Below are 24,465 nucleotides of genomic sequence, written 5' to 3' on the forward strand. Positions count from 1 at the left end.
CATGAGGACTTCTCTCTTCTCAAATCTGGGTGCGATTTTTGTAAGTGTTTCATTTAAAAGAGTAAGCTCCCCCCCCCCAAAGAACCTAAATGTAACCATGTAAATCGTTGTTTATATAGCATTTTTTCAGAGAGTGACTCAGAAAGTGCTTCACAATGTTAAAACGAGACAAAATCAGAGAAAGAACAAAGAACGGCACAGGGAGTCTAAACCAGCAGGCAGATAGATTTTTGCTTCACACTCATCAATAAAAGCAAAAACATTCAATCACAAGGCGGGAGCAGGCGGCAATCCGCACCCACTGGCGCCATCTCACTTTACCCCAAGATGATGACACAGACATGGATTACTGATGCTTTTGTAGAGTTCCTCATAGCAAATGAACCTGATCTCCGTGCATTGGAAACGGCATGAAGACAGCGTGCGGCGATCTGGCTAAAAAGATTAGCTGGTAGCTCCTCCCAAGCCGCGGCGGCATCGACCTTAGGAATACATTTTTGGAGTGGGGCCGAGCAGAGAATTGGCGGCGTGGTGAAAGAGAGGCAGCCGACGTGAATCATACCCACCACTTTGTGCTCTTTTTCTTTACCCATAATGCATTAGCCTTTTAGTGCTTTTGTTAAATACTACTCTTTGGATCATGTACATTTGACTGACGCCTGCATGCGAGATTTTGTTTAGTCCTTCCAGGGTTTAAATCAGCTCACACACCCGAAGAACCGATTGAATTATAAGTGGTGGCAGATCAAACCAATGAATGGGACCCAATTCAGCCAAAACATTCACATTAATCTATGATAAAAACTGAGAATGACTGCCCACGCCAGCTGAAATTTCCCCCCCCCTTTTTTTTTTACCTGAAACTATCTACATTCTCAGTGTGCAATTCTGGCATTTAAACTTTATTACTGTCTACATTTTGGAGGCAATAAATGACAAACTACTGAAAACTGTGTTTTTTCTCATTTATTATTAGTAATATCAAAGGGAACGTTTACAAATTTCATAAAAGTTCAAAACAAAGAGGAAAATACAATTTGACTTGGGTGGAAAAGAAAAGCCTGGTGTCCTTCGACAGCTCTTTGGTCTCAGTCATGGTGCAGAGGTTGCAATCTGACTGTTTAACCCTCATTTATCCTCAAATATTGCTCACAAATTTCACCCTTCGGGTCAATTTGAGAGACAAGCTTTTAGTCTGCACCAATGTACACAGGATGTGCAGACATATTTCTTGCTAAAAGTGTGTCCCACCAGACACACAGTCAGTCATGTTGAAGACAAAGTCATTATTCCAGCTCTTCATTTGAGAGATGAGATTAAACTTTCTCCCACGATGGAGAAATTCTGTTGTCTGTGGCAGCAGCAAAGTGATGTTCAGCAGAGTAAAGTGACCTTCAAGTGTTACAGTTCAACATTATTATATATATATATATATATAGCCAGACGAATAAACAGGCTCTTCGCAACTCCACCTGCAAAAGTGTACGCTCAGTGGCAGGGTCAAAACAGCCGAGCAGCAACCAAGGCTGGAAACTGAACAGTACTGGAAAAGTATATGGGAGAAAGAGACAGCACATAACAGCAATGCCCAGTGGCTGGTCTCTCTGAGAAAAGAACATAACCTCCCTGAACAGAATCCAGTAACCATCACAGTGGCAGACATCCAAGAAAGACTCTCAGGTATGAAGAACTGGACAGCACCGGGCCCTGACATGATACATGCCTACTGGCTAAAGAAGCTTACCGCACTCCACGAGCGCCTGGCAGCACAAATGAACCAGCTGCTAAGAGATGGAACTCACCCTGAATGGCTAACGGAAGGGCGAACGATCCTGATCCAGAAGGATCCCTCAAAGGGTGCAGTCCCATCCAACTACCGGCCAATAACCTGTCTCTCCACAACATGGAAGCTCATGTCAGGCATCATTGCAACCAAGATAAATAGGCACATGGATCAATACATGAGCAACACACAGAAGGGCATTGGTAGAGACTCCAGAGGAGCCAAACACCAACTCCTGTGCACAGCATGGATTGATTACAAGAAGACCTATGACTCAATGCCACACACATGGATCACTGAATGCTTGGAGCTGTACAACATCAACAGGACTCTAAGAGCCTTCATAGGAAACTCAATGAAGCTGTGGAAAACCACCCTTGAAGCCAATGGGAAGCCACTTGCACAAGTGTCCATCAAATGTGGGATATACCAAGGTGATGCTCTGTCCCCACTGCTGTTTTGCATAGGTCTGAACCCCCTCAGCCAAATAATCACCAAACTGGCTATGGATACAGACTCAGAAATGGGGCCAACATCAGTCACCTCCTCTACATGGATGACATCAAGCTATATGCTAAGAGCGAGCGTGACATTGACTCCCTGATCCACACCACCAGGATCTACAGTACTGACATTGGGATGTCATTCGGGCTCGAGAAATGCAGCCGGATGGTGACAAAAAGAGGCAAGGTAGTCCACACAGGAGGGGTTTCACTCCTAGAAGGAGCAATGGCAGACATCGAGGACAGTTACAAGTACCTTGGAATTCCGCAGGCAAATGGCAACCTGGAGCAGGCAACAAGGAAAACTGCAACAGCTAAATACCTCCAACGAGTGAGGCAAGTCCTGAGAAGCCAGCTCAATGGCAAAAATAAGACCCGGGCAATAAACAGCTACGCACTGCTAGTTATCAGATACCCTGCAGGAATAATAAGATGGCCAAAGGAAGAGATACAGACCACGGATGTTAAAACACAAAAGCTCCTCACCATGCATGGAGGGTTCCATCCCAAATCCAGCACCCTGAGACTGTATGCTAGCTGCAAGGAAGGAGGCCGAGGACTAGTGAGCATAGAAGCCACTATCCAGGATGAAACATCCAAGATGCATGAGTACATCAAGCTCAAGGCCCCAACTGACAGTGTGCTCAGTGAATGTCTCAGGCAATGGAGAGCAGAGGATGCTCAGTGCTGGAGGACAGATCCTCATGGGAGGACAAACCCCTGCATGGGATGTACCACCAGACCATAACTGAAGTGGCTGATATCAAGAAGTCCTACCAATGGCTAGAAAGGGCTGGCCTACAGGACAGCACTGAAGCACTCATCCTGGCAGCACAGGAACAAGCCCTGAGCACCAGAGCCATAGAGGCTCAGATCTACCACACCAGACAAGACCCAAGGTGTAGATCTACCAAACCAGACAAGACCCAAGGTGTAGATCTACCACACCAGACAAGACCCAAGGTGTAGATCTACCACACCAGACAAGACCCAAGGTGTAGGCTGTGCAAAGAGGCGCCTGAAACAATCCAGCACATAACTGCAAGGTGTAAGATGCTGGCAGGGAAAGCATACATGGAGCGCCACAATCAAGTGGCTGGAGTAATATACAGGAAAATGTGTGCAGAATATGGACTGGAAACCCCAAAGTCAAAATGCGGAAACACCTCCGAAGGTGGTAGAGAATGAGAGGGCAAAGATCCTGTGGGACTTCCAGATCCAGACTGATATGATGGTAATGGCGAACCAACCAGACATTGTAGTGGTGGATAAAGAACAGAGGAAAGCCGTTGTGGTGGATGTGGCAGTGCCAAGCGATGGGAACATCAGGAAGAAGGAACATGAGAAACTGGAGAAATACCAGGGACTCAGAGAAGAACTGGAGAAAGCCTGGAAAGTTAAGGTGACAGTGGTGCCTGTGGTAATTGGAGCACTCGGGGCAGTAACCCCCAAGCTGGAGGAGTGGCTACAACAGATACCTGGAAAGACCTCAGACCTCTCAGTCCAGAAAAGCGCAGTGCTAGGAACAGCTAAGATACTGCGCAGGACCCTCAAGCTCCCAGGCCTCTGGTAGAGGACCTGAGTATGGAGGAGAAACCACCCGCAGAGGGTGAGAGGGGCGTTTTTTTTTAGTTTTTTTTTATTATATATAAAACATAAAATATATAACCATCAATAGAAAATATTGATCTTGACATGATCATTTTAGAGGGGAGGCATGTGTAGTTGGAAAGACTTGGATGTGATCAACTCACAAGCCTACATTGGCTTCCTCATTTTGCCAGGAGTTCACACCATGAGAAAATGTCTACGTTCTCGTAGGAATAGGAGTTTCCCCATCCCTCTCTCTTATGTATCCACTCAAAAGTATCAACTCTGCACCTGAAGGTGTGGGGATGTTAGGTCACACACACCGGCAGACAAGTTTTACACAGCAAAAACAGCCTGGGGTCAAATTGACCCAGAGGAACAACAATGTATGCAATATGTGTTTAGTCTATGAAGACTCTCATTCATCCAGGTTGATTCCATTATAACAGTATGTTTAGGGGCTGTCATCTGGAAAGTTAGAAGAAGTCAAAGTCTAACTTTAAAAACTACTTCCAGATGACAGCCCCTAAACTTACTACTATGAATTTGTGTTTAGGACATTGATAATTTTATGCTTAATCAGTTGTCCCCATCAAATTAGGAAAAGAAAAAGAAAAAGAAAAAAATTAACTATTCGTTTTTGAATGACAAATATTGAATTGGGGTCAAATTGACCCCAAGGATAATAGGAGGGTTAAGGGTGTTGACATGTGTCTTTTATACAAAGAACCAGTTCAAACTGGTGTCATTAATACAGGTAACAAGTGGAAGATGGAAGAACTAAGGGTGTATTAGGACTGGAAACATTTGGTCTGCTTAACCATTGTGCTATCCTAGGCACGTTAACATTGGGAGTTGGGTCATTTAGACCCACTAGACAGTGCTCTGAACCTTTTTTCTTCAATGATTTGTGATCTTCACTGGTGTCCATGGATTACTTGAAATCTTTCCACCTTTATCCACCTTTGTCATGGTAGGGAGAACACGTCAATGGTTATCTTGACCCCATTGGATAGCACAAGGGGTAAAGTGAACCAGAGTATGTTTCCCCCATTAATATGGAACACGTTTTTGGTCTGAATCCACCCAAGCGGACCCTGGTCCATGCATTAATTACTTTGCTTAATATAAAGTATCATAAAGTCGACATTTCATTCCCAGGAAATAATGCATTAATTGTTTCAAAGAAAAAACAACACAACTTTGTTTCTCACCAACAATATTTTATTCTTTCAGATTTTTTGTCTTTCGGATGCTTAACAAATAGTCATAATTTTCCAAGAACAGAAAAAAGAAGTTATAGATTTGCAAGTTTTTCAGTAAATTTAGTCATGCAGGATCCAAAACAAGCTGAAAATCAGAGGTCCTTCATCTTAAATGGTCATTCTAACAGTAAAAAAAAGGGAAATAACAGCTCTTAGCTCACTCAGTTCCTTCCCCATGTCAGTAATAAAGCAGAGAACAGATAAATGATAAAGTTGATAAACGACAGTTTCCTTCCCTTTTCAGAATTAGACAGCAGCAGAATTCCTTCAAGTTCAAGTTAACAAATTTGATTAACAGCAGCCAGAACTGATCTTTTTCACACATCCAGGTTCAGAACCAGGATTGGATCAGCACTCTGATGGTTAGTCAAGGTCCCCATGAAAGAAATCTGAAAGAAAAATCATGTGAGACTGATGCTGTTTTTTATGTTTGTTGTCATGATCTGTTTCTATCAGGCTGTTAAAGACGCCTCATAGGATTTTCCTAACTAGAGTGTCTCACCTAAGGAGTCCAGACCATGCTGATCAAGGCTGGAGCTCCACGTCTGTATCTGAGAGATCTGCGTCTTCTAGCTGAACCAGAGCAACCCTGGAAGACAAAGTTCAGACGTTAGAACATTTTCTGTCCTCATAGTTCTCATTAAACGTGTTTATTCAGTAAAGTTTCCATGGAGACGTACCGGCTCACAGATGTTGTTCTTGTTGAGACACAGCTGCAGCTGGCAGTGAAGGTAGACTTCTGAAGGTTCCTTTCCAGAGAACTCAAACATGTTGAAGGAGAAGGAGTTGGAGGTTCCTTGTCCATTTCCCATCACTTGAACTGTTCCATCTGCTGTGTTTGCACAGCTGGTGACAAACAAGAAAAAACAAACTGTCAAAACTTTTGAGAAGGATGGAAAAAACAAAACAATAAATGCCATAAAGCAGCAGTTTGCAAGTTCTGATCAACTCACCCGTCTGTGATCAGGTCATATCTTGGAACGCTGGTGGGTGACTCGTCACTGGTTGCCCAGCAGGAGTCGGTCACCACAGAAACCACCTCTGCATCCAGACCCTCGGTCTCCAGCACAATCCAGATCTTCTGGTTCAGCCTGACATCACTTTTTGGACCCAAAAGTTGGGTTTGGGCAGCATCAGAGTAAGCCTTCATGGTCAAGCTGTAGTGCCACTCTCCAGATTGGAGGAAAACTTTCACAGAGCTGAAAAAAGCAGAAGGTTCGTTCATTAGCCAACCAGTTGATATCAAGTTTCAAATTAGCATTCTAATCCTGGACCTGCCTGATCATCTTTGATCTCAGAAACCAAGGTAAGACCTCATGGACTACCAGTTGCTTTAGGTTACAGCAACCACATGCGAGAACATTCCTGTGTTTTTATGTTCTGGGCTTAAGTCCAAGTCAATGGCTACCCCTGGAGGGTGAACCCAAGTTTGATACGTACTTGTCCAAAATATTGAAGGCCACATTCTGCAGTTCAGGTGCAGGATGGCTGCAGGAGAACTCAATATAGACTTTATCCTGACGAGTGATGAGATCCGAGGAGCTGTTCCGGGTCACAACTGCATTTGTGAAGATGACCTGGCTGTTGTTGGTCTGAGGAATCAGATGTTCAGAAGTAAATCAAAACAATTTCTTGTCAACTGAAAAGGAAATGAATAAAATTCAACAGAAGTTCCTAAATTATAGAGCAGCAGGAGAAACTTAGCAGAGAGAAGGTGGAGATGTTTTTGAGGAGAATGAAGAGTTGGAGGAGGAAACCCACCATGACCTCTGTTCCACAACTGTCACTGCTAAAGCTGAACTCCAGCATGTGACTCTCGGGGTCCATCACACCTGTGCAGGTCTTGTCATTGAGGTGTAGGTGATTGTAGTCGATGCCGTTTTCCTTCAGGAGACAACCCACCAGAGTGAGGGAGGCAGTGTTGTCCTTGCAGACAGTTGGACCTCCTGAACATGTGAACAATGAGTCAAACTATGAAATGTAGTCCTTTTTAAGTTCTGATAATCAGGTCTGACAGCTGACATACCCAGTCTGTTCTGTTCAGTGTACTGTGAGGCATAAATGGCTCTACAGCGGCAGTCAGTGTTTCCGTGGATATCTCCACAGAACTCATGGTCACTGCATTTGTCCTGACAGATGGGCTCAGGGTGGTCTGCAGAGAAGAACAAGTGTTACTCTGAGAATGTAGGGGCTTTGACAAACAAAGATCATTTCTGTAACGTTCTTACGGCACTTAGCTGCTGTCCACCAGTTCTGCACGGTAGCTTGACTCTTCTGGCAGGCTTTGGCGTAGGCCTTAAGGAACTGACACCTGAGACCGTCCACTGCAGGATACTTGTTCAAAGTGCTTCTGCAGGCAGCCATGTATGGCTCTGGATCAACATGAATGTTACAGGAGGAGAATGGTGCAGCTGACAGGACGCCACACCTGTTCAATGCAGGAAAGAGAAGAACAAAGAAGACATTAAACAGATGATCATTTATACTTGTTCTTTATCACTGAAATCACTGAAGATGAATGGATGAATCTGCTTACTGTTGAGCCACAGTAGTGGGGTTAATGGTGTCGTCAGCAGCGTCATTATACAGCTGACATTTGCTGATGACAAACAACACACAGTCAGGACTGTTCTAACTTTCATCAAACAGCAGCAGAGCAGCAATCAGTGAGACTCTGACTTTGTGATCAGATGTTACCTGGAGTCACTGGACAGCCTTGAAGATGAGGAACTGCTAGAGTCTGCACACAGACCCGTAAAAGTGTAACCGACAGGTACATCCATGTAGATCTGAGCTGTGGTTCCATCAAAGAACACAGACACAGATGAACCATTGAGTGAAATATTGGCAGTGACTCCAGTCTGGTCCTTGGAGAGACCAACACCATTAAACGTCTGGACTGAACCACTGAGGGTCACAGGTGAGCCTCCCACCTGTTGGACAGCAGACAGATTGAAGGAGGAAACAGTCAGTAAAACTCCTCAATCATTTTCAGAGCAGAGGAGGTGTGGAGGAGATCAACTCATGAGGTTTTAGTCAGCTTACCATGACCATCTGTCCTTGTAGCAGCTGAATGTCAGCACCCTCACTGAAGTCCAGAGTGAGACTGTCCACAAAGCTCACATCTCTGCGACGCCGTTCCAGAAAGTTGGCCTTCAGAGTGAATCCAGCAGACTGATCCTGCAGCAGAGTGTACTCACACCGGTCTGACACTGAGTTGACATTTCCACTGATGTCAATGACAGAGGGACCAGTGACTGTGCAGAGGTTTCCATGGACGCCTGCAAAGATGGAGACAGGTGAGAGTTTTAAACCAAACTTTGTATAAATAGATCATCTGATTTTCAGAACATGGTTTATCAATACTTTGTTAGTTCTTACCTGTCAGTTCACTGACGGCAAACAGGAAGAGCAGGGGGCGGAGCATGTTGGAGGAGATCAGATCAGGCTGGGAAATAGAAGTAAATATAGATTAAAATCTACAGATTGGAATAGACGACCCATTTTAGAAACCACATTGAGATTTTGTTCAATTGTTCAGAAACATATTTCATTTTCCCCCAAACTAATATTTCAATAAGCAGAAATAAACAGATAATAGAACGACTGGAATGGACTGATTTAAGCTAAAGTGATGCTACCTGATAAAAAGGTATAAATGACTTTGAATCAGTTTGAAACTCTCAACAATTAATGTAAGGAATCATTTTGACAGAAGGATGCTCCAACAGGTCTGCAGTCTGTCTTACCCTCAGCAGACAGGAGGAAGAGTGAAGATGATGATGCTTCTCCTTTTCTCTGAAGATCCTGCTCAGGGTGTTGGTGGAGATCACCGTTGTGTCTCTGGCTCTCTGTCTGCCTCTTTTTATGCTCATTCTGGCCTCTATCCACACCCAGAAGAATTCAAGGGGAGGGCTGGAGGTGTATCACCTGAGGGGAACCAACCTGTAATGTGATGAATCTGCAGCTTGGAATGCAACAGTATGTCCTCTTTAATTAATAATTACATGACTTAGAAACATCAATGTTATTTTTCATAGAGCAAATAAAGTCAATATAATAACTTGAAACAAAAAAACTTCAATGTAAGAAGTTTTATTTTATGTAAACATTTGTCAGAAAATACTTCAGTCATAACGTTTTAAACTTCAAACATTTATAACTTGCATGGATAATTTTTTTTTAAGATATGTGAAAAATTGGAAGAGTAAGTATTTAAAATGTATAAAAATGTTTGTAATATCAAGTTTAAGCAGAATTTATCAATCTGAAAACTTTTGTGGTCCTTTGTAAGTTTAAGGCACTCGCTAACAGGAGAACTGCACAGGTCTTTGTATTTTCAGCACCTTTTAACACCAAAGTACAAAAATTGGCACGTTTAGGGAATATCTTTTAATTGTTTGAGTTTGAAGAAAGAAATTGCACTTTATCATCACTAATGAATCTGAAACTCTAAGCAGGAAGACCAACATTCCTCATTATCCTTGCAGTACAACGTGACGGGATTTAGATCATACTTCTTAATCAAGTTAATAATGAAACACAGCTAAAATTATTACCAAGCCTTATTTCTTTATTTTGAACCATATCTGGATCATGTTGTCAAAACTTTGAATGACACTTTGTGTTTACAGGTCTAAACTAAAACAAAACATTTTAAAACAAATTGTGGATTGGAGGGCACAAAAATCCCCATCCGTCTGCTGAGGTTTAGTTAAATATTTCACTAGAGTCAAGAAAAGTTTCAATATTTAAACTAGTATATCGCCGCATATGTTCAATCTTAAACAATTATTCAATGTTTAGTACAACACACCTGACCTACTTCATCTTTACTTGACCTGTTGGATTTGTTTGTAGTTCAAAGTACAGATGAAATGACTCACAGCCAGCTTGAATGCAGCTAAACTTGAATAAGTTCACAAGAAATCAGCAGATCATGCAGAATCTAATGAAGAGAATTAGGTTTCCTTTGGACTTATTACATTGGAATGTAATTGTGTGGCTTTCTTGTTTTATTACCATCCATCATGCAGAGTTTGTCATCTTTCATTTGGGCTGACTGGTAGGACTACATGTACTTGTTGATGCCATTGCTACATCTTCCAAGGTCAGCCTTAGTCACATGTACCCATATGGCTTTTGCTGGGTTTTGGGTTGTTACAGAGAGGAGCAGCGGCATAGTAAGGGGAGTGCAGGTGTGTCTTCCAGGTTCTTTTTAGGCTTATATGACCACCTTAGGGGAGGTCATGAGAATGGTGCATACTATTGCCATGTGTGTGGTGTGTGGATAGTAAAGCATTCATAAGGCTAATGGAGGTTCCATGCAATTATGGCCCATGGGCGATGCTGTTGTACGGTGCCCTTATGCCACACTTCAGTCATTAGTAAGGTGTGAGCACTAGCCCCATAGTGACCCACGGGGTGTGCATGTGAGAGTTAAGGACGTCTAGGACACCCGAGGGATATCCAAACAAACTACACTCTGATTTTCCCCTTTATTCTAAATCTTAACAATCAAGTTGCAACACAAGGAGAGCACTATTTATTGAGTAAATGGGTTCCTTAGTACACAGGATTTGGAGGCTAAAAAAAAATATCAGTACGACACACCTGACCCTCTTCATCTTTACGTGACCTTTTGCTCCAACCTCAGCACCATTTTACCAACATAATTATTTTTACTCCCCTCAGCGTGTCCAAACCATCTGCATCCCTGCATGTATCTCCAAAACACCTACCATGAGCTGTTCCTCTGATGAACTCATTCCTCATCCTCTCCATCCTTCTAAAGAAAACTACAACATCTATATCTCTGTCACCTCCATTCTGCCTCTTGTCTGTGTATCAGTGTCTCTACAACAACAACATGTCTCCTTTCACCACAGTCTTCTACAGCTTTTCTTTCATTCTTGATAACTTAATCACTTCGATCCAGTTGAAACCTTCTTCCACCTGCTTGCAAACAGTTGTTCTTTTTACACTTTCTCCATCTCCCTCAGGCAAATGGAGCCACATAGAGAGTGATGAAAATGTTCAATGAAGAAGATTTTAAGTCTAGATGCCATGATTTATCTTCAAGACATCACCCGGATCTATTGTTTGAGAAGTTTTCTTTTTCACTTTAGGTTTCGGTTAAGTCAAAGCTTTTAGTCCCAAACTCAGCTGAAATGGCTCACAGCCAGCTTGAATGCAGCTAAACTTGTATTTGTTCACAAGAAATCAGCTTGGCTGAATTTAATAAAGATAATTAGGTTTATTTTGGACTTATTACATTGGAAGGTAATTGTGTGACATTCTTGTTTTATTACCATCCATCATGCAGAGTTTGTCATCTTTCATTTGTGAAGAAATTTCTGACATCATTGTAAAAGGAAAGAAAATGCAAATTAACTAAACTGCTCATTAGTTTAAAGCATCTCAACCTAGTTCCCCTCGTGTAACGTGGGTTGGGCTGACTGGTAGGACTAGATGTACTTGTTGATGCCATTGCTACATCTTCCAAGGTCAGCCTTAGTCACATGTACCCATATGGCTTTTTCTGGGTTTGGGGTTGTTACAGAGAGGAGCAGTGCCTTTGTAAGGGGAGTGCAGGTGTGTCTTCCAGGTTCTTTTTAGGCTTATACCACCACCTTAGGGGAGGTCATGAGAATGGTGCATACTATTGCCATGTGTGTGGTGTGTGGATAGTAAAGCATTCATAAGGCTAATGGAGGTTCCATGCAATTATGGCCCATGGGCGATGCTGTTGTACGGTGCCCTTATGCCACACTTCAGTCATTAGTAAGGTGTGAGCACTAGCCCCATAGTGACCCGCGGGGTGTGCATGTGATACGTAACCCTTGTGCTTAGATGACCCCACCCTTACATTGACGTGTTCTCCCTACCATGACAAAGGTGGATAAAGGTGGAAGGATTTCATGTAATCCATGGACACCAGTGAAGATCACAAATCATTGAAGAAAAAAAGGTTCAGAGCTGTCTGTCTAGTGGGTCTAGATGACCCAACTTCCAATGTTAAAGTGCTTAGGATGGCACAAGGGTTAAGGGCCTCTACGACACCTTTGGGATATCCAAACCAACTACACTCTGATTTTCCCCTGTTTTATTTTAAAAATCAGGTTGCAACACAAGGAGAGCACTCTTAATTGAATTAATGGATTCCTCACATAATAAACAGGATTTAGAGGCAAAAAAAAAAAATATTAGTACGACACACCTGACCCTCTTCATCTTTACGTGACCTTTTGCTCCAACCTCAGCACCATTTTACCAACATAATCATTTTTACTCCCCTCAGCGTGTCCAAACCATCTGCATCCCTGCATGTATCTCCAAAACACCTACCATGAGCTGTTCCTCTGATGAACTCATTCCTCATCCTCTCCATCCTTCCAAAGAAAACTACAACATCTATATATCTGCCACTTCTACCTCTGCCTCTTATCTGTGTATCAGAGACTCTAAACCAACAACATGGCTCCTTTCACCACAGTCTTCTACAGCTTTTCTTTAATTCTTGATGACTTTATCACTTTGATTATATTGACTTCTTCCACCTGCTTGCAAACAGTTGTTCACCTCGTTTTACACTTCCTCCATCTCCCCCAGGCAGATGAAGGCACTTGCAGAGTGCTGAAAAGTTTTGGTTAAGTCAAAGCTTTCAGTACTAAGCTTAGATGAAATGGCTCACAGCCAGCTTGAATGCAGCTAAACTTGTATTTGTTCACAAGAAATCAGCTTGGCAGAATTTAATAAAGATAATTAGGTTTCCTTTGGACTTATTACTTTGGAATGTAATTGTGTGGCATTCTTGTTTTATTACCATCCATCATGCAGAGTTTGACATCTTTCATTTGTCAAACAATTTCTCACATTGAACGAAAATGAAAATTAATTAAATTACTCATTGGTTTAAAGCAGGGGTGTCCAAAGTTTTTTTGGTGAGGGCCAAATACAGAAAAATGAGCAAAGGTCCGGGCCGCACACAAGAGGTGACATATTGACACATGATTACTGTGTATTTCTAACTCACCTATAATGTGAAGAACATTGCTCTCAGTGGGAGCAGCGATGCTGATCTGTGCCACATAAAACAAGCGCACATCAAAATGAAACATTCACTCAGACAATGAAACCTCCTTCCAACCAGGCAGTTCAGAACGGGTTGATTGAGCAGCTGAAGCCAGCAGATCTTTACATACTTAGCCGTTAGTGTGGTTGACTGGCAGAGTGCACGATTTTGTAGTTTATAAAGAGTCGACTGTTTTCTCAGAAAAGTAGACCAAGAAAAACGGGGCTTATGGGTGACCGAGGACAATTTTACAATAAACGCACACAATTTAAAAAGCTTCATTTTACAATTACACTCTGTGACAAAATATGCAGCTATGAACAAAAAAAAAATCTAAAAAACAAAACAAGTTCTTTTTTACATAAGGGAATACTTTTTCTTAATTCAGAATGCATTTTCTTCACCTTTTAGGTTCACTATCTCTGTGAAGCGTGCAAACATGGCCTTGCGAACAGCATCCCTGTAGGTGTCAGACGGAGACGGCTCATAGGAGCTTCCTTTACTTCCTAAGCCTGTGGCCTTTGCTCTTATGAAGCCTGTGGGGAGACGTGAAGGCCATCATTAGGAGAGACAGACAGGCAGGCGGCAACCCCTCATGTAACGCTGCAAATTACACGAGGAAACTAGTAAAGGAGGCCTGGATGGACGGCGTGTGTTGACTCACCGAGATGGGAAAAAAACTGTTGTTTAGCTTGCAGGCTGGCTGCCATTTGCTTGAATTTCTGTGCTCGTTCGGCACCTGTGTACGAAGCGTAGCTGCTCTGATGCTTGGTCTCATAGTGCCGACAGACATTATACTCTTTCATCACGGCAACATCTTCAGTGCAAATCAAACAGATACACTTTCCGTTGATTTCCTTAAAGAAATATTAATTTTTCCCACCGTGTTTGAAATCTTCTACATTCACTTGCTATCTTGCGTTTCTTCGGTGCTGCCATTTCTGGTGACTCGTAGTAAATATTCTTCTTTGCTTAATTTTGTTTAGTGGAGAAACACCTGTTGAACCTTTCCTGCGCGGGACTTCTCTTTGCTTTTCTCTCTTTCCGACCGTGGTCAGAAGCGATGGGGAGATTTCCTCCAGGGCCCAATGCGATTCTCCTTTCGGTTCATTTTCCCGTTCGGAACCCTCAGCCACAGAGTGGATTAAGAATGACTCCAAATAGTTATTCTGGGGGGGAACACCTTCTGTAGCTGCCACATTTTTTTTTGAATTTAGTGCGTCTTTTTTGATGGGTTTAAGGTTATTTTAAATGTGTAGTTTTATAAGCCACCTGTAGATGTCACTGCGGTCAAATTAAGTTAGAAAAAAGCAGAGAAGGAAAAAGAGAAAAGGAGAGCACGTCGTAAGCTCCAGAAGGAAGATCAGCGTCAATCAAGAAAAGAAAATTAAGAAAGAAAGAAGGTTCTAATTCCCAACCGGGTTCTAATTCTCTTTTTGGCAGCATACAGCCAACGAGGTTATTTTATGTTGGTATTTTTATTGTGAGTGTAAATGTTTTTTTTGAAACTTGTACTTGTTTTGATAAGCATTAATTGTTTTGTTTGTGCTTTCTATAGTTTTCACGGTGTGTGTACGACATTAAAGACACCCGTTTAAGAAAACCACTTGTGTCTGGACTGACTGCAAGGGAATTACACCTTCTATTTATTAAAATGCTCCGTCCTCCGAACACACAATATATCGACCCCCCACACCTCCGCTCCGTGCTCACACACCCATCTCCACCTTCACGCGCTCCTCCCCCTCTCTCTCGTGGCACGCGCCTCGCTCAGCACACACACTCCGCTACACACCTTTCTGTGACCGACTCCATCTAGTGTTGAAACTGAGAAGTGCAACAGAGTTGAGCTCAAGCGCCATGTGCGGGCCACATTCAATTATATTTTCAAAATGTGCTGCGGGCCAATAGAAACAGTCCCGCGGGCCGCAGTTTGCCCGCGGGCCGTAGTTTGGACACCCCTAGTTCAAAGCATCTAAACCTAGTTCCCCATTAACTGTTGGGCCGCTCCCGTTCAAGTACAGCACCACGAAGCGAGCATACTATCTAGATAGAGGAGAAAAAGAGCCAGGCAAATTGAACGTGGAGCCATGTCCGAAAGAACGCTTTAGGGAACTATAAATTTAACCACCAAAAACCAACCCGGAAGACGACACGAAGCTTAACATCCAAATCCAAAGCTTCCACTGGCATAATATGTTATAAGCTTAAGTTACATCCAAAATTTAGAAGCTTCCTTCTGAGTACTACGAACAAGCTTAAATGCTATAATATCGACGCTACCATCCAGCATACTATGATACGAGCTTAAGGAAACTCCAATTTTCAAGCTTAAGAACATCCTAAATTTGAGGCTTCCACCTGGCAATATAGTTTTCAAACATCTGTAATCCAAGCATTTGTATTCCATTCTGATGCTATCATATTGGATGATTCAAGTAAGAAATCTCATTGAAACGTGGACAAGGTTTACCACCCCATCACTTTCAGTGCAGAAATAGGTACGTGGGGCTCCGGTCGTCGTTGCAGCTCCAGATCAAGGAGTGCAGGGGCAACCATCTGCAGGGAAGATGCAGGACGAGCAGAGACTGTGGAACTTGGAAGCCAGCCGACTCTGTCGAGGGTTTTACATCATCCACCAGAAACGGAAGTGCTGACCGGGGAGTAGGGGTCGCATGCTCAGGAAGCGATGCATAGATAAAGACAAAGCAGTATTAGCCTTGGCTAATACTTAGACAGCTTTAACAGAAAGAAACAAAACAGGGAGCCACCACAACAAAGCCAGCACCGAATGACGGCCAAAATTCACATCCGGCTCCTAAATAAAACACAGCAACAGAGAAATAGGCCAAAAGCCACAACAAAGTCAGCCAGCATTAGAAACTTGTCCAGGTGAGGACCGCCAGCCTTCATAACCACAGAAAAGAACCCATAACCCCGAAATGACACCAGGACGACGCAGAGACACACAGCAGAATCCGAACCAGGAGCATACGATTACTCTTAAGAAAGGAACTACAAATCCCATGGTCCTTTGTGGCGTAACGTCACCGGCGACTAGGTAAACACAGAACCAGGGAGATCCAGGAGTGAGGAAAAAGCCTCAACACATGAACACAGTGGAAATAGACAGCATGCACGCTGACTATAGTGGTGATCACAGCTTCCGTGGGGGCCCTGACCTCCCCCAGACGAGCGCCACTGACAACCCGAACACACCAGGACGCATCCCCCCGCAGACGCATGCCTGAGACGCGGGGCGCTGCTACACCGAATGACGGAGGAGCCGCAACGCCTCCGTATTTTGCTGATAAAAAGGGGGAGACGGAGGCCCCCACATCTGAAGAAGGGGAACCATCAAATCCAAAGAAGAACGGGAAGACACAACACGGCGAGAAGGTGAGATGGAGAACCGGCAATGAACGCAGTGCTGCGGTAAAGGAAGAGAATGAACAACTGCACACCTGGACTTAAATAGGACGCTGAACAGGTGAGATGATTACACTGCTAGAGTAGTCTGCCTGAAAGGCGCCCAAGGTCGCTCACTTTCGCTCAGAGAAAGCCCAAAGACATAGCTTTATTCATTGGTTTGAACAGGTTGTGTGTTTCTTTAACACTCTTGGTCTTATAGAGCTAAACTTAGATTCACGGAGTTGGCATTCTTTTACCAAGAAAGTAATGTATCAATAGTTTCAAAGAAAAACAGAGCTCAACTGTTTTTGTCATCCACAAATTTTATTCATTTTTTTTGTCTTTTCAATGCTTAACAGATGATGAATCAAAAAAAAAGGAAAACATTTTGATTTTCAATCAAGTGTTCTAAAAAACAGAAAAAGGAAACAATTAAATTAAAAACAAGATTAAAAAGGACAATGTGAGGTATTTGAAGCAGTGCACTGTTTGACTTCAAACTATAGGCAGCTGTTAAGCTTTCTAACAATCTTAACTCTATTGTCTTCAGACTGTCTGTGACAAAATCAATCAAAATGATGGTGAGAAAAATATAATGAAAGACACATTCTTTTCCAGGTTTTATCATTCACTACAAATGAATTTTGGAATCAGAAGATTGACTTTAAATTTTTTTAATAAAATTTGATTAGAGTAAAAAAAAAACGGCTTTCCATATCAATAATAAAGCAGAGAACAGATGAATTATAAAGTTAATAAAGTGACAGTTTCCTTCCCTTTTCAGAATTAGACAGCAGCAGAAATCCTGCAGTTCAAGTTAACAAATTTGATTAACAGCAGCCAGAACTGATCTTTTTCACACATCCAGGTTCAGAACCAGGATTGGATCAGCACTCTGATGGTTAGTCAAGGTCCCCATGAAAGAAATCTGGAAGAAAAATCAGAACAATGTGAGACTGATGCCTTTTTTATATGTTTGTTGTCATGATCTGTATCTATCAGGCTGTTAAAGACGCCTCATAGGATTTTCCTAACTAGAGTGTCTTACCTAAGGAGTCCAGACCATGCTGATCAAGGCTGGAGCTCCACGTCTGTATCTGAGAGATCTGCGTCTTCTAGCTGAACCAGAGCAACCCTGGAAGACAAAGTTCAGACGTTAGAACATTTTCTGTCCTCATAGTTCTCATTAAACGTGTTTATTCAGTAAAGTTTCCATGGAGACGTACCGGCTCACAGATGTTGTTCTTGTTGAGACACAGCTGCAGCTGGCAGTGAAGGTAGACTTCTGAAGGTTCCTTTCCAGAGAACTCAAACATGTTGAAGGAGAAGGAGTTGGAGGTTCCTTCTCCATTTCCCATCACTTGAACTGTTCCATCCTCTGCATTTGCACAGCTGGTGACAAACAAGAAAAAACAATCTATTGTCAGAACTTTTAGATGGTTGCCTTGAAGCAGGAGGTTCTGATCGTCTCACCCGTCTGTGATCAGGTCATATCTGGGAGAGCTGCTGGGTGAGTTCCCACTGGTTGCCCAGCAGGAGTCGGTCACCACAGAAACCACCTCTGCATCCAGACCGTTGGTCTCCAGCACAATCCAGATCTTCTGGTTCAGCCTGACATCACTCTTTGGACCCAAAAGTTGGGTTTGGGCAGCATCAGAGTAAGCCTTCATGGTCAAGTTGTAGTGCCACTCTCCAGACTCAAGGACAACTTCCACAGAGCTGAAGAGAACAAAGAAGATTATTAAACACAGAAGCTCAAATTAGGATTCTACTCTTAGACCCGCCAGATCCTGTTTGATTTCAGAAACTAAGGTTAGACCACATGGACTACCAGTTGCTGAAAGTTCCTTTCCAGTGTTTTTATGTTCTGGACTTGATTCCAGATACATGCAGATGGTTGTGTTAAAAAGAGTGTTTCCAGTGAAATTTAAGTCATGTCATATGTGCCACTTGCTGAGTTGTTTCGTAGCGACCCCAAAAAAAGGAGAAGCCAAGTTTGATACGTACTTGTCCAAAATATTGAAGGCCACATTCTGCAGTTCAGGTGCAGGATGGCTGCAGGAGAACTCAATATAGACTTTATCCTGACGGGTGATGAGGTCCGAGGAGCTGTCCCGGGTCACAACTGCATTTGTGAAGATGACCTGGCTGTTGTTGGTCTGAGGAATCAGATGTTCAGAAGTAAATCAAAACATTTTTTTGTCAACGGAAAATGAAATGAATGAAACTTAGCAGATATTTGTAAACTATAGAGAAGGAGAAAATGTTTTTCAGGAAAATAAAGAATTGGAGGAGGAAACCCACCATGACCTCTGTTCCACAACTGTCACTGCTAAAGCTGAACTCCAGCATGTGACTCTCGGGGTCCATCACACCTGTGCAGGTCTTGTCATTGAGGTGTAGGTGATTGTAGTCGATGCCGTTTTCCTTCAGGAGACAACCCACCAGAGTGAGTGAGGCAGTGTTGTCCTTGCAGACAGTTGGACCTCCTGAACATGTGAACAATGAGTCAAACTATGAAATGTAGTCCTTTTAAGTTCTGATAATCAGGTCTGACAGCTGACATACCCAGTCTGTTCTGTTCAGTGTACTGTGAGGCATAAATGGCTCTACAGCGGCAGTCAGTGTTTCCGTGGATATCTCCACAGAACTCATGGTCACTGCATTTGTCCTGACAGATGGGCTCAGGGTGGTCTGCAGAGAAGAACAAGTGTGTTACTCTGAGAATGTAGGGGCTTTGACAAACAAAGATCATTTCTGTAACGTTCTTACGGCACTTAGCTGCTGTCCACCAGTTCTGCACGGTAGATTGTCTCTTCTGGCAGGCTTTGGCGTAGGCCTTAAGGAACTGACACCTGAGACCGTCCACTGCAGGATACTTGTTCAAAGTATTTCTGCAGGCAAGTATGTATGGCTCTGGATCAACATAAATGTTACAGGAGGAGAATGGTGCAGCTGACAGGACGCCACACCTGTTCAATGCAGAAAAGAGAAGAACAGAGAAAACATTAAACAGATGATTATTTATACTTGTTCTTTATCATTGATGTCACTGAAGATGAATGGAGGAATCTGCTTACTGTGCAATCACACTATCGGGGTCAATGGTGTCATCAGCAGGATCCTCATACACTTCCTGACAGCTGCTGATGACAAACAACACATAGTCAGGACTGTTCTAATCTTTTATCAAACAGCAGCAGAGCAGCAATCAGCGAGACTCTGACTTTGTGATCAGATGTTACCTGGAGTCACTGGACAGCCTTGAAGATGAGGAACTGCTAGAGTCTGCACACAGACCCGTAAAAGTGTAACCGACGGGTACATCCATGTAGATATGAGCTGTGGTTCCATCAAAGAACACAGACACAGATGAACCATTGAGTGAAAAATCAGCAGTGACTCCAGTCTGGTCCTTGGAGAGACCAACACCATTAAATGTCTGGACTAAACCACTGAGGGTCACAGGTGAGCCTCCCACCTGTTGGACAGCAGACAGATTGAAGGAGGAAACAGTCAGTAAAACTCCTCAATCATTTTCAGAGCAGAGGAGGTGTGGAGGAGATCAACTCATGAGGTTTTAGTCAGCTTACCATGACCATCTGTCCTTGTAGCAGCTGAATGTCATCATCCTCACTGAAGTCCAGAGTGAGACTGTCCACAAAGCTCACATCTCTGCGACGCCGTTCCAGAAAGTTGGCCTTCAGAGTGAATCCAGTAGACTGATCCTGCAGCAGAGTGTACTCACACCGGTCTGACACTGAGTTGACATTTCCACTGATGTCAATGACAGAGGGACCAGTGACTGTGCAGAGGTTTCCATGGACGCCTGCAAAGATGGAGACAGGTGAGAGTTTTAAACCAAACTTTGTATAAATAGATCATCTGATTTTCAGAACATGGTTTATCAATACTTTGTTAGTTCTTACCTGTCAGTTCACTGACGGCAAACAGGAAGAGCAGGGGGCGGAGCATGTTGGAGGAGATCAGATCAGGCTGGGAAATAGAAGTAAATATAGATTAAAATCTACAGATTGGAAAAGACGACCCATTTTATAAACCACATTGAGATTTTGTTCAATTGTTCAGAAACATATTTCATTTTCCCCCAAACTAATATTTCAATAAGCAGAAATAAACAGATTATAGAACGACTGAAATGGACTGATTTAAGCAAAAGTGATGCTACCTGATAAAAAGGAATAAATGACTTTGAATCAGTTTGAAACTCTCAACAATTCATGTAAGGAATCATTTTGACAGAAGGATGCTCCAACAGGTCTGCAGTCTGTCTTACCCTCAGCAGACAGGAGGAAGAGTGAAGATGATGATGCTTCTCCTTTTCTCTGAAGATCCTGCTCAGGGTGTTGGTGGAGATCACCGTTGTGTCTCTGGCTCTCTGTCTGCCTCTTTTTATGCTCATTCTGGCCTCTATCCACACCCAGAAGAATTCAAGGGGAGGGCTGGAGGTGTATCACCTGAGGGGAACCAACCTGTAATGTGATGAATCAGCAGCTTGGAATGTACCATTGTGTATTTGTTTTTAATTACAATTTTCATTAGTTTAGTACAAAATAATTCCCGGAATTTGGAGTTGGATAACATAGAAATAAAGTTAGAAACATTACCTTTCTTTACTCAATAAAATGTTTAGAGAAATTTAAGTTATAATAAATTATTTTTTTCATTTCTCAAAAAAAGTGAAAATGATTCCGTCAAAACTTTTCCTTTAAAAATTAATATTTTTGATATAACTTACAGGGGTATATTTTCTGAATATGAGTAATTTTTTAATAAATTCAAAGGTTTTGGTGGAGTTAACAACAATTGCAAGCTAAAGTTACACATCTGAAAACATTTGTGGTATTTTATTCATTTTCGGCGCTCGCTAACTTTTTCATATTTTTATCAGCATTGCATTGAAAAGGTTTTTACTAATTTTTTCACTTTGGGGTTTGGCAAAAGAAATCTCTAAGCAGTATTTTGTGTTCTGCCAGCAGGACTTTCGGATACGACCTTCCAGTCTTGAAAACCATTAGTAAATCCAGACTCTTTACTAAAGGATAATCTCTCTGGTCATCTTACCATTGTGGTCTTTGACCACATACCGTCTATTAGGAGATATTGCAAGGTTCAATAAGGAATATACTTTAAGTTTTTGAATGTGAAAAACGAAACTGACATATTTCCTTACTAATTAAGCAGCAGCTCTGGGCCGGAAGAACAACTTTCAACGACACACAACCAGCTCAACAGCTTGTGTAGAGCGCTGCACGGGACACGTCCGGAGGGGATGCCAGGTGTCTATCAGGAAGGTGCTTGTTTATCAATGTTTCTGAATGTATCAGTGTTTTCTGACAAATTATTAATAACTGATAGATGCTGTTAATGTTTCAGACAGGCTTTCACACTTGAAAATGGGACAAAAAAGACCTGGCAAAAAGGGCATTTCACACTCTCCATTGTTTAAGACATTTTCTTTTTTCTCGTGAATTTTCTTTAGTCAAAACTTTTAGACTTGGGTTGTACTGAATCGGGTCACAGAAGCTACGTTTGAATTCAGTTCAACTCATTGTTGTTTACAAGAAATCAGCTTAAAGGCTTCAAATATAACTAGGTTTCCTTTAAACCTGTTGCATTGGAAGGTGATTGTGTGGCATTCTTGTTTTATCACCATCCATCATGCAGAGTTTGACAGCTTTCATTAGTGAAGCAGTTTTTTTACATGCTGATAAAAGGAAAGAAAACACTATTTAATTAAGTCTTCACTTTTGTTTGAAGCACACCCGACCTAGTTCCACTCGTGGAACGTAAATTTGGCTGACTCTTAGACTACACGTATTTGTTGGTGCCATTGCTACATCTGCCAAGCTAAGCCTCCTTGTACTTTTTTTGTCCTTAGTAATCCTGCACTCTCAAAATTCTTCTCTGTAAGATCTGTTTTTCTGAATCATAATTTACAAACTTTTCCAGAGAGATATAGGTGATCTTTTTTTGAAGTGGGCTTTTTTGACACAACTGGGTTAATGTTACCTCTTGAACACCTTGGTCACTGTTTTTTACGTTTATTTTTTGCATCCTCCAAAATAAGACCTTTGCTTTTGCGCATACACATGTTCGTCATGCTATACTCATCTCTGCTTCGAGCCCTTGGGTCGTTAAACACAAACAAATTGATAAGTTTTAATTCCAAGGTCTAATTACAAGGCGAATGAAAGCAGGATGACCTCCATTTATTATCATAAAACTTAGTCGAATAAAAAACATTCATGAAGACACTAAACCTGAATGAGAACGAGTAAAACAGCTCAACATTCCAAGTTTAATTAAAACAAGTATAGTCCAATTCGTGCACGTAAAGTCATGATATTATTTCACAATTTCCCTAATATGGCACCAAAACTTGCTCCAGATGATTTCTTTTGACAATCCTTATTTGGATCAGGTCATTCCTGATACAAGACCAGCAATGGAAGATTTAACCTAGTTTCCACTGAGGTGAAAATGAGGTTTGATTGGTTGGTTGGTTGGTTGTAGGAGAGCTGTACATGTCTCTATTTTGAGCTGAAGCGCCTGTTAAACACACAAGTGTTGAAGTTTGCAAGGTTTAAGAAATATATTCTAAGTTTTTGAATGTGAAAAAAAGAAACTGACCTTTTTCCTCACTAATTAAACAGGAGTTCGGAGCAGGAAGACCAACATTCAACTACACACAACTAGTTCAACAATTTGGAAAATAGTGAAGGCCCACATAATATACAAACTGTACCAAAGATATATAGTTGATCATTTTCTGAAGTGGGCTTATTTGAAACAATTGTGTTAATATTAAGTCTTGCACACCTTGGTCATTGTTTATTTACATTTATGTATTTTGTGTCCTCCCTTGCTTGTGCACATATGTGTGTTTGTCACGCTATACTCATCTCTACTTCAAGCCCTAGGGTCGTTAAACACAAACAAATTGACAGGTTTAATTTTAGACTACTAATGCGAAGTGGTAAGTTGCACTTCCAAAGAAATAATTTTGTTTGTTCCTATGTGAAAAGGAAACTAACTGTCAATACTAATTACATGGATGACCTACAGTAATCATCATAAATCTGAGTTGGAAAAAACCAAACATTCATGAAGACACCAAACCTGAATGAGAACGAGTAAAACAGCTCAACATTCCAAAGTTAATTAAAACAAGTACAGTCCAATTTGTGTACGTAAAGTCGTGATGTTAGTTCACAGTTTCCCTAATCTGGCACCAAAACTTGGCCCAGATGATTTCTTATGACAATCCTTATTTGGACCAGATCATTCCTGATACAAGACCAGCAATGGAAGATTAAACCTTGTTTCCACTGAGGTTTATGGTCCAGTCCGATATGTTGAGCATCTACATTACAAAATTTACCCATTAAGCTTGACCGAACCATACCATTTTTGAGCCCCCGTTGGTTATAGGTCCAAAGAAAAATGGAACGGATGGGTTAAAGCAGAGCTACTATTGAAACCTGTTGATTGGCTGAAGGTGCGGCCCAGAAAAAAGTTCAGCCCTGACTGCACGAATTTAGAAAATGTCAAGCGAATAGACACTTTCTAAAAGGGAAATTAAGGAACTCCTTAATGTGGTCCAGGGAAGGGGCTGTCAGGTTTCCTGCCTTAAATGTTCCCCTGCTTTCAAGCCCGGTCAATGTCACGCCCCCATGAGTCATATTGGACTTCAACCAATCACTGTGATTGGTGATGCTCCGTGCACAACAGTGAAAAAGTCTCATTTAGAAAAACCTGGCACGGGCTGTGAGTTTGAGACCACTGCTCTAGATACTTAGCCAGACTGAGGCCAGT

At 42.1% G+C, this 24,465-nt stretch overlaps 2 protein-coding genes across 3 annotated transcripts; both read right to left on the reverse strand.

Annotated features, from left to right (window-relative positions):
* Window positions 1–5,078: 5,078 nt before the first annotated feature.
* On the reverse strand, window positions 5,079–9,049 carry LOC101156852 (alpha-tectorin-like). The gene is made up of 13 exons (XM_023948988.2): window positions 8,891–9,049; window positions 8,523–8,589; window positions 8,187–8,422; window positions 7,839–8,074; window positions 7,678–7,740; window positions 7,370–7,569; window positions 7,168–7,293; window positions 6,903–7,087; window positions 6,582–6,733; window positions 6,095–6,340; window positions 5,822–5,987; window positions 5,644–5,730; window positions 5,079–5,530 (listed from the first exon to the last, which is right to left on the reverse strand). The coding sequence occupies exons 1-12, from the start codon at window positions 9,014–9,016 to the stop codon at window positions 5,644–5,646; spliced, it is 1,890 nt and encodes a 629-aa protein (XP_023804756.2). The 5' UTR covers window positions 9,017–9,049; the 3' UTR covers window positions 5,079–5,530.
* A 7,882-nt stretch (window positions 9,050–16,931) lies between these two features.
* Window positions 16,932–21,119, reverse strand: LOC105356343 (alpha-tectorin-like). Of its 2 annotated transcripts, none has more exons than XM_078935826.1 (13): window positions 20,924–21,119; window positions 20,556–20,622; window positions 20,220–20,455; window positions 19,872–20,107; window positions 19,707–19,769; window positions 19,399–19,598; window positions 19,195–19,320; window positions 18,931–19,115; window positions 18,634–18,785; window positions 18,100–18,345; window positions 17,853–18,018; window positions 17,675–17,761; window positions 16,932–17,554 (listed from the first exon to the last, which is right to left on the reverse strand). In XM_078935826.1, exons 1-12 carry the CDS (start codon window positions 21,047–21,049, stop codon window positions 17,675–17,677), a joined length of 1,890 nt encoding a protein of 629 aa, XP_078791952.1. In that variant the 5' UTR covers window positions 21,050–21,119; the 3' UTR covers window positions 16,932–17,554. The 2 variants fall into 2 exon arrangements, with proteins under 2 accessions (XP_078791952.1, XP_023804755.1); XM_023948987.2 differs by having other exon boundaries at window positions 19,707–19,772.
* Window positions 21,120–24,465: the final 3,346 nt, after the last annotated feature.

The sequence above is a fragment of the Oryzias latipes genome, chromosome 18, assembly GCF_053564925.1.
Source record: "Oryzias latipes strain Hd-rR chromosome 18, Olatipes_Hd-rR_3.1".
In the NCBI taxonomy this organism is placed as follows: Eukaryota; Metazoa; Chordata; class Actinopteri; order Beloniformes; family Adrianichthyidae; genus Oryzias; species Oryzias latipes.